The sequence below is a fragment of the Aspergillus mulundensis genome (assembly GCF_003369625.1).
Source record: "Aspergillus mulundensis strain DSM 5745 chromosome Unknown scaffold_3, whole genome shotgun sequence".
NCBI classification, from domain to species: domain Eukaryota; kingdom Fungi; phylum Ascomycota; class Eurotiomycetes; order Eurotiales; family Aspergillaceae; genus Aspergillus; species Aspergillus mulundensis.
This window is the reverse complement of record NW_020797891.1, coordinates 3,400,838-3,419,428: the sequence shown is the minus strand read 5'-3', so window position 1 is coordinate 3,419,428 and position 18,591 is coordinate 3,400,838. Positions and strand designations below refer to the sequence as shown.

Genomic DNA, 18,591 nt, shown 5'->3' with positions numbered 1-18,591 from the left:
TATTTGACTAGCAAGTACTTTCTTACCAAATAAGACCAAAGAGTCCATGTAAACCAAGTGAGGTCCAAGCATACTGCTGTAATCCTTAACATCCCATGTTCGTCTGGATCATTAGCGCATAAGATTTTTGTGTAACATCAAGAGTCCAAGAGGATATCCGTATGGATCTCTAGTCTCACTTCTAGTCGAGACCGACAATGGCAGATTCAGCAATGGGGCTGCAGTACTAGCCATCACTCCTTCGCCGCGACCTGGGTTGCAACGCATGGGCATCTGGATATCCAACAGTCTGTTTCTAAGCATATTCTGTGAAGACCCATTTCCCTTGTCATCGGCAGGCGTCTCTATAAGTCATCCGCCAAGCCGGGCTCACGTGGCCTCCGCGCTTGGCATGGTTGCTGTGTTTGTACCTCACTGTAGGTCACGTGCACCTTCCAACAGGAGCGTGTCAAACCAATTATGACTTTGGCTATTAAGCGTTCGCTTTTTAGTCCAACAGAGCGCGACCGGCTCCCCCCTGATTCTTGGATCATCGACCTGGACGATCCATGGCCATCATGGAATCCCTTCGTTCTTTCCCTGCCTCATTAGCTCTTGCATTCAACTCTTCCTGGAGGGCTCTGGGCGCGTTACCCCTGCCTTTCAAAGGGGCGGCCTCCTTCCTGAAATCGTCTTTTATCGGCCGACAATCTGTATTTGAGTCCTATCAAACGTCTTTTCTGGCTGCTCACTGACAATTACAGGTAGAGGATTTGCCTCGCAACGAGGATCTACCCATCCACCCCCCGCATGTTGAAGTCATCCGGACCCGTCGCTATCTCCCTCCTCAAGTGACAAGAATTATTACCCGTGGAGGTGGAAATTTCATCGGCTTTGTAGATGACACAACCGTTCTCAAATATCCTTGTGTCGCCGGCGATATGGGGAGTATCCAAGTTGAAGCACAGATCCTGGACGCCGTGGGGAAGCATCCTCGCATCATTGAATCTCGCGGATTGACTGAATATGGACTTCTTCTGGCGTATGCACGCAATGGAAGCCTTTACGATTATATTTCCTTGTCTCCCTCAATACTCCTATCGCAGAAACTACACTGGTGTAGGCAAGCCGCCGAAGCCGTGGAGTACATCCATACAAGGAACGTTATCCACTGCGACATCAACCTCCGGAACCTTCTGCTTGACGATAACCTGAACCTTGTTCTTACAGACTTTCAGGGAATGCTCAAGGATGCGGATGGCAAAACACTACTGGACGGGTTTTCCCGGGAATGCTCGAAATCATTTGCCCCCAGGTCAGACGGGGATCATGCAGACCGCAAAACGGATCTCTTTGCGCTTGGCTCGGCAATCTATTTCATTATGATGGGCCATGAAGTCTTTCCCGACTTAACAAACCATGATGATGACGATGATGAAATTGAAGCTCGATTCCGGAACGGACTATTTCCTGCAGATGACCATCCATGCGCTCAAATCACACAGAGATGCTGGAAACAACAGTACGAGTCTGCCAATGATCTGCTTTTTGACTTGAAGCAGGTTCAGCTGTCTGCTTCGAATGAATGGATCCCCTTTTGACCAACGTCCGCTCTCGTCAAGGCTTGGTGCAGATGCCACATTCTTCGAGTGGTTTGGCCAATACGTTAGTCCTTGGTTCTGAGCCGCCTGACTTACAGCAAGATTTCGCCGAGCGCTCCGCTGCCACGTTTTTTATCCGGCAGATTGGACGCTAGTTCCAGGCTCTCCGGGTCTGGCGTATTAGACTTCGGATATTGCGAGTGGGATGATGGACTTCGGGCAGCGGATGAGGTGGTCCGGTCATCTCGCTATACAGCTCAAACGGTAAGGCTCCCTACTCGGCCATCGGGATCTCGCCGCGATGAAGGTAGCAATAGGCATCACATCCAAATCCGCCAGACTTTCAGGACTGGACACGACGAAACTGGCAGGCTTACCCCGAACCAGCCCGAATAGGAAATCGATACCCCGGACACGGGCCGTGGCTGGACACAAAAGAAGAATCAGTGCCTGTATTATCGTATCTGAACCGCTTACCCGAGCTCGGGCAATATACGTGAAATAGCCATGGCGATCGAGTATGAAGTCGAAGCCGAAACCCAAGCTGAGCGCGAGATAACCCTGACAACCCTCAACACCGCCCAACTCCTCGAGCAGCAATGCGCCCAGTGCCCAGACAAAGAAGCAGTCCTATCAAAATGGCAGGGCGTCAGCTTGACCTACGAAACACTTTACAAAACCACGCGGGAAATAGCAGCAACCCTCCTCCGGCACGGCGTCCGCCCTGGTGACCGCATCGTCGTGCTAGCCGGGAATTCGCTCGAGTATGTGCAGCTGTTCTTCGCCGTCAGCGCCATTGGGGCGATCTTTACAATCATCAATCCCACCTTTACGCCGGATGAAATCATTCCGACCATCGAGTTTGTCGGTAAGTTGTCGTACACCACGAGGGCTAGGGAAATGCTCATGGGACAGAACCAACGGCCATCTTCGTAGCGGACAGGATCGGCTATCGGAAGTATGGACCGCTCATTGCAGACATTGCCAAGAAGAGACAGTCTGCTTCACTGGTCGTACAGCTCGGTTCGTCTCCGACAGTGGATGGAGTACGCAGTTGGGAAGAATTCCTGCACCCGGACCAGGAGGGCGGCGCCGTTCAAGACCCAAGCATCGTGTCCTCATACTGGGGAAGGTCTAACCCAAACGACCCCATGTGTATCCAGTTCACCAGTGGCACAACGGGCGCACGGAAAGCCGCGATGCTCTCGCATAGGTGTGTCCCCAATCCCACTTCCCTGCATTCCCCTAACCATTTCGCCAGCAACCTGTTGAACAACGCGTTACTCGTCGGGCACCGGCTACGCCTCATATCAGAAGACAAAATCCTCTGCTGCTCGCCGGTCTTCCACTGTTTCGGTCTCGTCTGCGGCGTTCTCGCGGCGATCATATACGGAGGCACCGCTGTACTTCCCTCAGATGTGTTCGTCGCAGAGGCGAGCCTGCGCGCCCTCTCCGAAGACCAGTGTACGGTCGTGCACGGCGTCGCTACCATGTTCCAGGCTATGCTAGATCACCCGGAGGCCGGCAAACATGCTCCACATGTGCGCCTGCGAACGGGGATTATAGCCGGCTCCAGCTTATCGCCCGCTTTGCTTGCCCGGCTGGAAAGTGTCTTTGGATTCACGGGACTGGCGTATGGATATGGGATGACTGAGCTCTCGTGTATTGTTTTCTTAACGGATCCAAACGAAGTTTCTTTGGTGAAAGAGCATACGTCTGTTGGCAAAGTGATGCCTCTTACGGCTGCAAGGGTTGTTGACGAGAATCTGAAAACGTTACCTCCCGGGACTGCCGGTGAACTGCTCGTCTCCGGGTATCTCGTTTTCCAGGGATACTACAAGAACCCGGAGAAGACCGCCGAAGCGCTTGTCAAGGATAGCGAGGGACGAGTCTGGTTACGGACAGGCGACCTTGTCACGATTGATCAAGCTGGTCGGTGCACAATCACCGGCCGAGTAAAGGATATGATCAAGCGAGGTAATATCCCAACTACGCACAACTGCACAGACTAAACTAATCGTATACCAGGCGGGGAAAACATCTTCCCCGGCGACATCGAACCAATCCTCGAGTCCCATCCCGACATCACAGCCTGCGCCATAGTCGGCGTCCCAGATTCATACTGGGGTGAAATCATCGTGGCATTTATCCAAGGCACGAAGGAGGCGAAGTGCGGGCCCACGCTGCGGAAGAAGGCACTGAAGCTGTGGCTGAGGCATCGACTTGCGCCGCATAAGGTTCCTGAGCATTTCTTTGTCCTGGGGAGTGGAGGGGATGTTCCGGACGAGATGCCGATTAATGCTACGGGGAAGGTGCTGAAGAGGGAGTTGAGGGATATTGCGTCCTGTTTACTTCAGGGGGCGGGCGTATGATAGATGGTCATAGATAAATGCATTTGTTTGAAGTATTGAGGAGGCTTTCAAAATGAAGATCGGGGATGAGCTTAATAATAGTAGTAGTAGTAATATTTAACGCCCTGGGGATTACTAGGCGTACGCCTAATATTCTAGACCTTCCTTGGGGTATGGGGGCGTGCCGCTACTAGGTAAATAGCTTATTTAAATAAGTTTATATATAAAAAGGCTTTTTATTTTAAAAAATAACTTTTACTAATACTTGTAGGCTAGGTACCTATTTTTTACTTATTATTTTAATATATAGCTATTAATAGGTATTATTTATTATATACTTAAAAGTTTAACTATAATATTTTATAAGGTTTAGCTTTTATATTAAAAAAATATATTAGGCAAGCTAGTTATATTAAAAAAAGTATTTAAAATAAAAAAAAAAAATATAGTATAAAAAAAAGAAAAAAACTATTTAATATTAGGCTAAATTATTTTAATATAAAAATTACTAGGATATAAAAAGCCCTAGCATAGGTAAATAAATTTATAAAAGTTTATAATTTTAAATAAAAATATAAAGCCCTTAAGTTTTAATTTATAAAAATACTTTAAGGCCTTAACCTTAATTATTAATAATATTATAAGGCACTAAGGCTATTATTAAAATTATTACTTAAAATAATAATAAAAAACTAAATATTTAAGGCTTTTATTTTTTTTATAAAAATAAGTAAGCCTACTATTTTTATATTAAAAGTATTTATAATATTACTTAAAGTTTTTATATAAAAACTTAAGTATTAATTAATAATATAAAATTAAGTATTTTAATATAAGCTTAAGCTATAATTTAACTTAATAAGGCTTTAACTTTATAAGCTATTACTTATATTAAATTAATAGTTTTATAAAGGTGCCTTTTTATTATTTAGCTTAAATAATTTAATATATTTATTTATATAAGCTATATATCCCACTTATAGTAAGCTATGCCTTAAAAAAGTTAATATTTAAAAATTATACCTTTATAAAAGCTGCTTTATTAGCTAGCTTATTAGCTAGCTTATTACCTTTAATATTTATATAACTAAGGAATTATTATAAATAAATTATATATTAATTTATAAGTTAGTATAATACTTAAAAGGCCTAATTTAAAAATAATAAGGGCTACCCGCGCGTGTATTAAATTACTAAAATATTATTAATATAAAGCTAATAATAGGGCGCTCCCGGGAGCTTTTTAATTATAACCTTTAATTTTTAAAATATATTAATAGCTTTAATATTATACACGTAGGATTAAGTATTAATTATTAATAATTTTTATACTTATAAATATTATTTATAGTACACCGCGAAGCTATAGCTTATATAATATATTTTTTAGTATATTTATTTAAAATTATTACTAAAAATTATTATATTTATTATTAATAATACTTATTATTATTATTTAAATTTTTTTATAGCTAGCTTCTTGGCCTTGCTACTAGTAGGATTTTTTAAGTATTTTTAAAAGTAATAAGGGTATGCTAAAACTAGCCTGGGAGTTTTTAAAAAAAGCACTTTTATTATTTATATTTTTATTTTAGGTTTTTAGCGCAAACCAGCGCCCTAATTATATAAGATTTTTAGTAATATTATTTATATTATTAATAAATTTTAATTATTAACTAGCCTTAGCCTTAGGGTAAAGTATAATTATACTTTTTTTAGTATTATTACCACGGAGGGAAGCCTAGTATTTTTAAAAAAAGTTATTATAAATATTATTTAAAAAACTAAAAGTATACCACAAGCAGCTAGTACTAAGGTTTTTTTAATAATTTTAATATATTAACTTAGCTAGGCGCTAACTTTTAGGTTTTATACATGCTTTTTAAGTTTAGTCTTATTATTATATTATACCTTTATGCTATATAATAAGCTAAAAATAATATAAGTAATAACTATTTTATAAAAAAAATTTACAGGCAGGCTATATATTATATATATTAAATTATAAATATATTAGGTTATTACACGGGCTTTAGCTACCTGCTTAGTAATATATTAATATTAAAAAAATTATTTATTAAAAAAAATACCTAGCTAGCGTAGCACGGGCTATTTTTAATTTAATATTATAATAATAAAAGTAATTATTAGCTAGTTATTAACTACTAGTAAAAATAATTTACCATGCTATTTTTAGGTAATATATAATATTTTTAATTTTTTAAGTATAAAGGCTATTTTATTTTATTTTTCCTAAGCTAGTATACTATAAATATTTTTTATTAAAAGCTTATAATTTGCGTGAAGGGAGTTACCCGCGTGATTAAGGTAAAAATTATTTATATAATTAAAGTATAAAATTAAGTCTACTAGTAGTAACTTAATAATATATAATAAAAATAATATTAAAAAAAAAAAGGTAAGCCTTATAATATACTATAGTATACTAGGTATGTTATTATTATAATAAATTTTAAGTATACTTTTATATTTTATTTATTAAAAAAACTTATAATTAAGGCTAAAAGCGTGTAAGGCTAGCCTTGCTTTATTATTTATTAAAGTAAGTATTATAATAAAATAGTATTAAAGGTGCCTAAAATATTTATAATAATTATAATAACTTTTTAGTTTTATAAAAGCGCTATTTTTATATTATAAATAAAAAAGGTTATTAAATTTATAATTAAGCACTTAAGTAAAATATTATATTATTATAAGCTTAGCACCCCTTATATTAATATAATAAAAGTAATATAATATATTATAATTTATTTAAATTTTTTTTTTAATATTAAAAGTAGTGCTATAGGGCGCTAGGACTAGGGTAAAAACTTATTTTTTTTATTACTTTTTAAAAGTATTACTACCTTTATAAGCTTTTATAATAAAAAAAAGTATTTTAGCTATAAATATTAATTATATAGCCTGTGTATAGCCTGCCTAATATACTTTTAATAAGCTTTTAAAATATAAATTATTACCTAGTCCACCCTGGGGAAAGTGCTACTTATATTAATAATTTTTTTTTAATTTTTTTTAGCAAGATTTTTTTTAATTAATAAAAATACTTATTATTTTACTAGTACTTTAGTACTAGGGGATTAAAATCTAGATTATTATTTATATTAAAATACTTTAATATTACTTTTTATAAAATATTAGCCTTTTCCCGCGTGTTTTTAATTACTTTATTATTTATTAATAATAAAAAAGTTTTAAGCCTAAGCTCTAGCTTATACCATGCTATTATTTAATATAATTTTTAATTATTTTTAATATTATTAATTATTTTAGTTTAGCACACGTGCTTAGTTTTATAAATTATAACTAAAAATTATTTTTTTTATTTTAGGATAGGGTTTACTACCTAGACTTAATAATTTTTTATATATTTAATTAATTACTAAGGGGCGCTATGGCTCCCGGGGTTAGGATATTTATTAATTACTTATATAACTTTTATAATAATATTATTAAAAAATTTAGTATATTAATTTAATATTTTTATATTTTTAAGTTTCCTAGGCTAAAAAAAAATATTATTTTATTTTTTACTAGCCTAGCTAGGTGCTTAAGCTTGTGGTTTAATATATTATAATAATATTATTTTAATATTTTTTTCCCGTGCCTTAGTATTATAATAACTAAAGTTTAATAATTAAAGCTATTATATAACTTAGGTATTACTAGTATATAAGTAAAAAAAATATTTAAAAAAGTTAAATTAAAAATATAGCTAGCTTTATATATAGTTATACCTAGTTTATTAATATAATTAATATTATTGTAGTGGGGTTGCACCCCAATATTAATTCCTATAGTATTTATAGCCTTGCCACCGGCCTTCTATACCTAGTTTATTATTTACCTTAATATATATATTCTTTTTTTTACTATTATTTTTACCTGTACTATGTACTATCTAATTTTAGGTTTTTATTATTATTTAGCTTTTTTAGCCTTTATACTTTAGTACTACCTTTTTATATATTAATAATTAACGCAGGGCATGTTTTTTTAATATTATAAAAGTAAAAAGGGCGCTTACTAAATCCCTAAATTAAAAGTTTTTAATATTAATAGCTATACCTTAGTAACTTAGGTACCTAAAATTATTAAAAAAAGGGGTAAAAAACTGTTAAGGCCTAAAGGTTAAAAAAAATTAAATAGTAAGTATAAATTAAACCTAGTAAATAAGGCAGGTGGGCCGCGCATAAAATACCCTAGTAATTTTTAGGAAAATAATAAATTAAGAAATTTTAAGAAATGCTAATTACCTAATAAATATAATAAATTAAATAGTAAAATTAGTAAATTTAATATAAATATAATTAATAAATTTAAAGTAAAGCTCCCAGGGGCCCACCCAGGTAATTATACTAGGTGCTTAATAATAAGGTAAAAATATTTTATAAGTTTTTTTTATAGTTATAAAATTTTATTTTTTATTAAGTATTTATAAACCTAGCCCTTTAAAAAATTATTTAAAACCTTTAATATATACAAGCCTACTACCTACTTATTAACTTTTATTATTAAGTAAAGATATCCCACGCATTTAAGTTTTTAAGTAAAAAAAGTAGTAAAAACACTAAGTAAATACCTATACTTATAATTAAAAATTTTAGTAATATATTTTTTGTGACTAAAGGTAAGCCTAGTAGTATTATTAATAAAATTTATATATTTTTTAATAACTCCCGCGGTAGTAATACCAGCGCCTTTAAAAATATAAAAAATATAGTAAAAAAAAAGTATTATCTTTTATTAATTACCCTTATACTAATTCCTGGTACTTTAGGCATACTTATATTTAATAATAAAAATATAATTAGGTTTTTAAAAGTGTATAAGTAAGCTTGTAAAAATTAAAATATTTATAATAAATTAAAAAAAGTTATTTAAATAATAGGTTACTATAATTACAGCATTTTAAATATTATTAAAAATTTAAAAAGGTATATTAAATAAAACTAAAAGGTTTTAAAAATTATTATATTAAATAAATACTAGCGCCTTAACTAATACTAAATTAAGTAATTATACTAGTACCTTAAAAAATTTAAAAGCTAGCCATGTATATAAACTAATAACCTTTATAATTATATTATAAAATATAATATAATTTTAGCCTAAGTTATATAAATTAATAAATTAAATAATTATATTTAATATATTTAATTAACTTAAGGCCTTCCAAGCAACCTAGCTTAATAAGTTTTTAAAAAATTTAGGTTAAAGGTAGGGAGCCGCTGCTAGCTTAAGTATAAAATAATTAAAAAGTATATATTAAATACCCTAGTAACAAAAAAACTATATTTTAAGGTTAGTAAAAAAGTTATTATATTCTTAAAAAAAAAGCTAAAAAAAAAGGCTATATTTTAAATACTTTTAAATATATAACTAATATTTTAGTAGCTAAAAAACCCCTGGTTTTATTTAATAAAATAATAAGCTAATAAAAAAGGTACTTTAATCCTGCCTAAGATAACCTTTAAAAAATTATAAAAGTTATTAAAATATTATAGCTAAACCTTAAAGTTATAATAGCCTAGTAAGTATAATAATTTTTTTACTTTTTAAATATATAGTAAGCACCGCCCCCCTAAGTATTTATATATTAAATTATTATATATATTTCCCCTTAAATTAAAGCTACCCTTTAATAATACCCACCTTAATAATACCTATTTTAGTAGTACCTGCCCTAGTAATACCCACCTTAATAATACTAAAAATAATAATACTTGCTTAATAATATATTAATACTTTTAGTTTAAGCGCCCTTATTTTATAATAATTATTATTATTATAAGACCTTAAAATACTATATAGGCACTTATATTATATAAGTAATAAATATAGTAAATAAAATATATTATAAAAACTTAAATATTAATAAATTATATATTAGTAAGGTAAAAAATAAAAAACCTAAAATTAAAGGCTAGCTTAAAGTATTAATAATAAAATAAGTATTAAAAGTTATTAAAAACTAGTTTAAGCTAAAGTTTTTAAAAGTAAATATTAATATTATTAAAGCTTTAGTTATTAAGCTTGTAAATACTAAAAACCTAAAAAAGGTTATTAAAAATAATAAAAACTTTAATTATAAGTTTAATAACCTAATTAAAGTATAACTATAGTTATTTATAGTTAATAAATAAATTAAAAAATATAAAGCTATTAATAATAAGTATCTTATTATTTAATTAGCAAGATTTAACTAGCACGTAAATAAAATAATTAAAAAGTTTAAGCTTTTAAAAAACACGGAAAAATAGCCCTGGGTAAAAAAAGTAATAAAAATTATAAAAATTAAAATATAAAAAAAAAAAAAAAGCCTTAAGCTATTATTTAATCCTGGCCTATAGCTAAAAATAAGCTAGTAATTAAGTTAAAAAAAAATATTAATAAACTTTATACTTAACTATATACTTTAGTAACCTATAGCTAATATTATAATTAGTAATTTTTTTAAGGTATTTAAACGCCTGTATTTTATATTTTTTTATTAACTTTTTATAAATTTAAGCCTTTTTAATAGTATTACCCAGATTTCCTAAGTAGTTTTAAAAAATATAATTATTATAAACTTAATATTAAGGCTTAAATTAATTAATAACATGTCCTTTTAACCCGCGCGGTAATACTTATAAATATTATTATAAAAAGCTTAAGGTTTAAGCCCCTATTTAGTAAAAAAAACCTTTATATATTTTTAAGTATTAAAATCTTAATTAAAATAAAAAAATAATTTATAAAGGCGCTCCTGGATACTAGCATAAAACTTAATATTATTAATAAATAATTATATAAAAAAATTAACTTACCCTATAGGCTAAAGCCGCGGGTAAAAGTAATAATTATAAATTAAGTTAAAAATAGTTATATAAGTATTATAAAAAACCTTTTAATAATTATTAATAACCTTATATACTAAAGTATTAATTATTTTATATTAAATAACTTAAAAAAAAATTTATTTTAAAAAGGCTTTTTTAATACTAAGCCTTGTTTATAATAAATACTAAAAATAATAATAATATAAAGTGTATAATTTATTTTACTAGTTATAACTAACTTTTAAAAATTTATATATTTTAAAAGCTATTACTAGCTAGGTATAAAAGAAATATTTAGCCTAGGTAAAATTTAAAAAATTAAGTAAGAATTATAATATTAAGTAGTTACTTATTATAAAAGCTAAAATAATAATATTAAGGGCCCTAAAATAACTAATAAATAAGGGCTTTAATAAAATAAATAAATACCTAAGCTGCGCCCAAGCGCCTAAAAAACTAAAAATTAAAATAATTTTATATTTAATTAAATATAAAATTATTAGGTAAGTTAAAGGTTACCTAAATATTCCCTAGCTACTTAAAAATCTAAAAATTAAGTTAATTTTACGCCTGGTAATTTTGTGTTTAAATAAATATAAAATTATTAAGCTAATTATAGGCTATAAATTTATAATTATTAAGTTTATACTTAACCTACTTAATATATATAAAGCGCCCGTTAATAAAGTTATTTAAAAATTATTAAAATACTTAAGTAAACCCCTAAAATATATTTAATAAATAAAATATAAAGCTAAAAAAATATAAAAAATATGGCCTTTAAATATAGCTTAACTAATAACCTTATTTAAAAAAAAAGCTAATAAAATATAACTAGTAAATAGCATAAAAAAGGGTAATATATTAAAAAATATAAAAAATTAGTAAAAACTTTACCTTAAGTAATATTATCCCCTTTATTAAGTGCCTAAAGCTAGTACTAAGTTTAACTTTTATTTTTAATTATAAATTACCTAGTTCTTGTAAAAAACCTAATTAATACTTAAAAAAGTTATAAAGTTAAAAATTAAAAATTAATTAATAGTATAAAAAAAGAAAATACTACTAGATATATTATATTAAAAAAAAGGGGCGCTAAAATAAAAAACTAAAAATATTAGCCGCGTGTGGCCGAAGGTGGCACCTCTATAATAATTATAAATAATAAAATATTAAGCATGGCAAGTACCCTTAATTAAGATCCTAAGAGCGGCCTAAAAAATAGTAATTAAAATACTTAAAAAATACCTAAAGGCTGGAATATTTAAACACTCCTAGGGCCCCTATAAAAACCTATACTTTTTAATTATTAAAAAAACGCCTGGTACTTACTAACTAGTAATTAATATTACTAAGCTTAATAAAGTTATTATATAAAATATAAACCTCCTATTAAATACTAATAAATTTTTTAATAAGTTTACTAGTATAATTATGGTATCCCTTATTAATTAAATATTTAGGTATAACTAAATTACCCTAAACCCTAAAAATAAAAATAAAACTATTATCCACACTCTAATAAGTTTTTTTTAATAAATAATTATTATATAAAAAGCTATAAACTTAGTTGCCTAGTTTATTAAGGTTAAAAAAAAAATCTTAAAAAAATTAATTGTCACACCCACGGGTGCCAAGCCCCGATAAGATAAGGGAACTAATAAGATAAGAGTCACAGTGACGTTAACCTAACACGCAGTAATAATATTACCACTGTTCTAATAGTGTATTTAAGGCCAACACCCTAGTAAAAAATAATTAGCTAAAAGTTAGTTTTTATGTATCCTAGGCCTTAAGATTTAATATTAATCCCTTATTAAATAGCCTTTTAGTACTTTATTTTATACCTAATTAGCCTACTTAAGGTTTTTATAGTTCTAACTCTTTTACCCATTAACCACCTATAAAACGTGTACTATGCCGCTAGTATACTTACGCCTTATTTTTAAACAGGACTATTTTAATAGTCCTGGAGAAGGACCCTTTAATACTTAATAATTTTTTATTATTAAGATTATTAAAAGTACTACTACAAAAAACTATTAAAACACTCGCGAAACGCTAGTAACCTAATAATTATAAAATATAAAAAGGTATATTAAATATTTAAAGAATTAATTAGCTAAATGTAATATACCTTTAAAGCAATATTAATATTAGGATAATTTGCTAAAAAATTATAGTAGGATTAAAAATAAAAATATACCCAAGTATAATTTTAATTTTAGCCTGTAGCAACGCCTTAACTAGCTTGGCACTTTAAAATTAAACTTTAAAAAAGCACCTAGAAAATATAAATTAGATTAATAGTAAATTCTAGGAGCTTTAACTGCAATAAAATTAATATATAAAAGTAACTAAATTTAACATGCTAATAAATTAAAGGGTATAAATAAGGAATACCAAGGATCTTCTTAGGAATATTTTAAAAAATAGATAGCCATAATCCTAAGAAGTTTAATAACTAGTTTATTAGATACTATAATAAAACTAAAATTAGCTTGTTAGAAAAAAAACTAAGATCCTAGGGACTTTACTAATTATTTAGCCATATTAAAATAGTATTTTTTAAGAAATAATAAAAAGATATAGATTTAATGCTATTTTAGCAAGCTTTTACCTTTACTTTAAAATAAAATTTATAATCTTAACAATGCAGAACTCCTAGATACTAAAAAGTATTTAATTTAACTTATCTTATAATATTAGTCTTATATATTGCATTTGCAACCTCGCATTACCTTATATTATAATAAATAACTAAAATTTGCTAAACAAGAAGAAAACACCATTAATTTAAAGGGAAATTAACACGGATTTACCCGTGGTAAAAAAACCCGAGAAAGGAATTATTTTATAAAATAAACTTTTAAAAAAAGTTATAGTAAAATACCTGCGGGATAAGCTCCTAGTATAATAAAACCCTTTTAAAGTTACACTGGAATAGTACTAAACCAGGATTAGTTAAAATTAACTTTTATAACATGTTTTAAATACAAAAAACCTGGTTATATTGCACCTAATTATATAAAACTATTATAAAACCCTAACTTTTAACTAGTAAATCTTAATTAAACTGCTAAAGTTTATAAGGTAGCAATTAAGGACCCTTAAAATAAAGAATATTATAAGAAAAAGCAAGATAATTAGCAAGAAGGTAAGTATATAGATTAAAATAAAAGTAAAACATATAAAAAGAAAAATAAGAAAAAGCTAAAGTAAAATCTCATGCCCTAGCTTAATATTTAAAAATAAAGATAGAAAAGTATTTTTAAATAAAAATAATAATAAAAGCTCCGCGGGATAAAATTAAAACCAGGGCGGACTTAAATACTAAAGTAAAGGTAAATATAGTAAGTATAAAATTTATTAAGCATGCTTATTTAAATTAAGTAAAACTTTCTTATCCTATTTTAAAGGGATACAACGGTTAGCAAGATAATTTAAAGAAAGTATAAAAAGTACCTATTAAAGTTACTAATTCTAGGGGCACCATAAAAATATTTAAATAGCCTTATATAAAAATTAAGTAAACTAAAGTTAAATATTTAATTATTTTTTTTATTATAACTATTTAAGCCATGTATATTTATATAATAATAAATTAATAATAGTTTGGTAATAAAGCAGCAAAATACCAAATTTTTAAATAATATAAGTTTATAAAGGCTTGCAGGAATTAAGCTTATATATTTATTATTATTTTTTTACCTAAAAAAGTTTATAACAGCGGTAAGTTAAATTAAATAAATAATTTACTACCTAAACTTAATATGTTCCGGGACGTATTTTTCTTATATAGTGTAAAAATAATGTTTTTAAAGTTAGTACCTACGCATGGTATTATAATAATAAATAGCTAATTACCTCCCTATGGGCCAATCTACTTTTTTTTGCCTGTTAAATTAGCCATGTTACGCTAGTATATTAATAAAAATATTTAATATGGTTATATTAAACCTTTTAAAAGTCCTGCTAAAGCATCTATTTTTTTTATGCCCAAGAAAAATAAAGGCTTATAATTATGTGTTAATTATTAAGGGTTAAAYAAGATAATAATTAAAAATTAATACCCTTTACCTTTTATTTTAAAAATTCTTAACTGGATCTCGGGAGCAACCCGCTATATTAAAGTTAATTTAAAGAATGCCTATTATTGCATCTAGGTTTATAAAAAAGACTAATAAAAAATAGCTTTTTAATATTAATATGGTTATTATAAGTATATTATTATGCCTTTTGGTTTAACTAATGCTCCTGCCACCTTTTAAAGTTATATTTATTTTATAGTTTATAATATTTTGGATTAAATTTATATTATTTATTTTAATAATATTTTAATTTTTTTTATTAACCCCAAGTAACATGTTAAGTATATTAAACAAGTTCTTAAATAATTACGCAAGGCTAAATTATTTACTAATTTAAAAAAATGTACCTTTTTTAAGAAAGAGGTAGAATTTTTAGGTTTTGTGGTTAATTAAAATAGTGTTAAAATAAACCTGGAATAAGTAACTACTATAACCTTATAAAAAAAACCTTGTTTTTATAAAGCTCTGTAATCCTTTCTAGGTTTTGTTAATTTTTATTATTATTTTATTTATAATTTTGCACGAATTGCCTTGCTATTAACTAGTTTAATAAAAAAAATACAGTATGGGAAGAAAATTAGGCCCCTGTAATTTTAAAAGCGTGAAAAGCTAGTATTTTAATTTTTTTTTAATGCCTTTATAAAAGCCCCCTTGTTACGTTATTTTAACCCTATGTAAAAAAAATAGTTAAAAGTGGATGCCAGCAACACGGGGATAGCTAAAATATATTTTTAACTAAATAATACAGGAAAATATTACCTAGTTACATTTTAGTCTTATAAATTTATTAAAGTAAAAATTAATTAGTTAATTCCAAATAAGGAACTATTTGCCATTGTTTAGTTATTTTATTATTAAAGGCAATACCTTAAAGGTTCCCCTTATAAAATAACAGTATGGTTAGATTATGCAAATCTTTGTTTTTTTATATAGTAGTAAAAGTATAGCGAAAAGTAAGCAAGATGGTGTATAAATTTAGTAGTATATAACTTTAAAATCCTATATTATTTAGGCAAGTATAACCCTGTAAATGCCTTATTTAAAAAATATAAAAGCAAGACTAAAACAGTCTTAAAAAAAAATTTTTTAGTACCTATTAAAAAAAAATGGTATAAGGTATTAAAGTGTAAATAATTACTTGCCTAGACTTAATACAAAGTCTTTATAAAAAAAAGCTTAATTTAAATAAAAAACAAGATATTTAAGTTTAAAATATTAGGTGTAATAAGTGCTCCAATATTTTTAAAAAATTCTTTTATTTTTAAGATAAAATAAAGTTAAATCTTGATTTTAAAGACCGTGGTACTATAAATATATAATCTAACCTTAAAAAAAATTAGGTCCTAGCCCAGTGTCAAGTCCAAAATACTATATTAGTTAAGGATATTTATTTTAATTACATATTAAATTATTTAATAAAGTTACTTTTAATATTACAATCTATAAATAATTGGACTTAGGAGTAAATTAAGGCCTTAAAGGCAAAATATTAGGTTAAAAAAGTTAAAAAATTAAGTCTTAAAAACTAGTTAATTATAAAAAGTAATTTGCTAGCTTTTTAAAATTAAATTTATGTTCCACTAAATTAAAGGCTTAAAACTATGATTATTTAAGTATATTATAATAATCCTTTAGCAGGACATTTTAATTTATAAAAAACTAAATTTTTAGTAAAATAAAAGTTCTTTTGGTTAAAAATAAAAGCTATAATAAAAACTTTTACTTATTTATGCCCTACATGCCAACACACCATGGCACCTTAACACCAACCTTATAAAGAACTATTTACCCTACTAAAACTAAGTCGCCCTTTTTTTAAAATTAGCATGGATTTTATTATTAGCCTACCACCTATTATATATTAAAAATAACATGTTAATGCTATCTTTGTAATAGTGGATTATTATATAAAGTAGTATTAATTTATTCCTGTCTTAATATTAATCCAAGCCCATGAACTAGCCAAAGTTTTTTATTAAAATTAAACTTTAAATTATGGCCAGCCTAAAAATATTATATTTAACTAAGATTCCTTATTTATAAGTAAATATTGGGGAAAGCTACAGTTTTATTATAAAACTAAGTTATATTTATTAACTGCTTTCCACCCCCAAACCAATGGACAAACTAAATGGATTAACCAAGTTTTAGAATAGTATTTATATTATTTTACTATAAAAAATTACCATGCCTGGCCTACACTACTTAAAATAGTATAATTTACTTATAATAATACTAGGAACGCTACTATTAAAATATTACCCTTTTAGGCTGTATATAATTAAAACCCGGAAATTATAGCATGGTTTAAGGTTAACCCTAAATAAATAAAGGTACCAGCTGCATTAGCCAGGATTAAAAAACTTAAAAAAATCCAAGCTAAATATAAAAAAAACTAGGAAAAAAACACGGAATGCTATTAAACCTACTATAATAAAGGCTGGAAAAACATGGAGTTTAAGCTAAAATAACCTGTTAAACTTAGTACTAAAAATTTAAATTTAAAAGTGCTAATAAAACTTAAGCCTAAGTTTATTAGTCCCTTTTAAGTGCTAAATAAAATTAGTTTTATAGTATATTAACTTTTACTCCCTAAAAAGTATTATTAGATACATAATATTTTTTATGTCTTATTGCTTAAGCCTTGGCATGGTAAAATTAACATGAAAACTATGCCTGATTTAGAAAAAGATAAAGAATAAGAGATTAATAATATTATTAGCCATGACTTTATTAAAAATAAAGACTTATACCTAGTAAAATAAAGAGGATGGCCTTTAGAATATAATTAATAGGTTTTTATTAAGGATATAAATGCACTAAATTTTATTTAAAAGTATAAAAAAAGGCAAGCGTAGTAAGATAGTTATTTATTATTTAGTTAAAAGCAAAAATAGGACCTGATTCCAAGCTAAAATACGCCTAACATACCTAAATAAGAAAGACCCTAACAAGATACCACCTAAAAATTACTATCTTAGCCTTAAACTATAAGCAACTACAAGGAACTACAAACCTAGGAAGTAATAAGCGCTAAAGCAAAAAAAAAAAAATAAAGTATTATTAAGGGAATAAAACCCTAATATTACCAAGCTATTGCCCGGCATAACTAAACTAAAAAATAACAAAAATAAATAACCAAGGCGCTGAGAAGGCACCGGAAATAAAATAAAATACTAACTTTAAAAAAGCAAAAAGATAAAAAAATACCGCCACCAATACTAAATATATAATAAACCTGGCTAAATACCCTTAATAATAATAGGAAACTCCGTCTTAATATAAGCAAGTCTAGCGTTAAAATCTAAAGTGTTAATAAAATAAGCCTAACAGGCAAGCTTAACTTTTTTTTAAAATTAAAATTTAGTAATAAATCACTGGACGTGGCCTAAATTACCAGGGAAAAAATAAAGGTATAACTATAAAACTCTAGCATTATTTTTTATATTAATAGTAAAGGGATCCGTGAGCTAGATAATAAAAAGTAAGGCATAATATAATAGCACTTTTATACGGTATTAAAGGTTTAACTTTTACTAGTTTTTTTTTACCTTGCTTAAAAGGGAGAATTCTTTTTAATAAGCTTTTTTTATATTTTTAAAGGCCTTTAGTAATTAGATTATTATAAAGTAAACTTGGAAAATAAATTCCTGGCCCTACTAATACTTTTTATTTTTTAAGAAAAGCTTTACCCCTTTATTATTAGTCCGCGGGTAAAAAA

General features: G+C 28.0%; 2 protein-coding genes across 2 annotated transcripts; both read left to right on the top strand.

Annotated features, from left to right (window-relative positions):
- Positions 1 to 557: 557 nt before the first annotated feature.
- Positions 558 to 1,580, top strand: DSM5745_04538 (uncharacterized protein; the record flags this gene model as incomplete). Its single annotated transcript, XM_026746554.1, has 2 exons — positions 558 to 692; positions 744 to 1,580. The coding sequence occupies 2 exons, from the start codon at positions 558 to 560 to the stop codon at positions 1,578 to 1,580; spliced, it is 972 nt and encodes a 323-aa protein (XP_026605550.1).
- Positions 1,581 to 2,087: 507 nt separating this feature from the next.
- DSM5745_04537 (class I adenylate-forming enzyme family protein) lies at positions 2,088 to 3,952 on the top strand (the record flags this gene model as incomplete). The annotated part of the gene is made up of 4 exons (XM_026746553.1): positions 2,088 to 2,448; positions 2,496 to 2,793; positions 2,842 to 3,557; positions 3,609 to 3,952. The coding sequence occupies 4 exons, from the start codon at positions 2,088 to 2,090 to the stop codon at positions 3,950 to 3,952; spliced, it is 1,719 nt and encodes a 572-aa protein (XP_026605549.1).
- Positions 3,953 to 18,591: the final 14,639 nt, after the last annotated feature.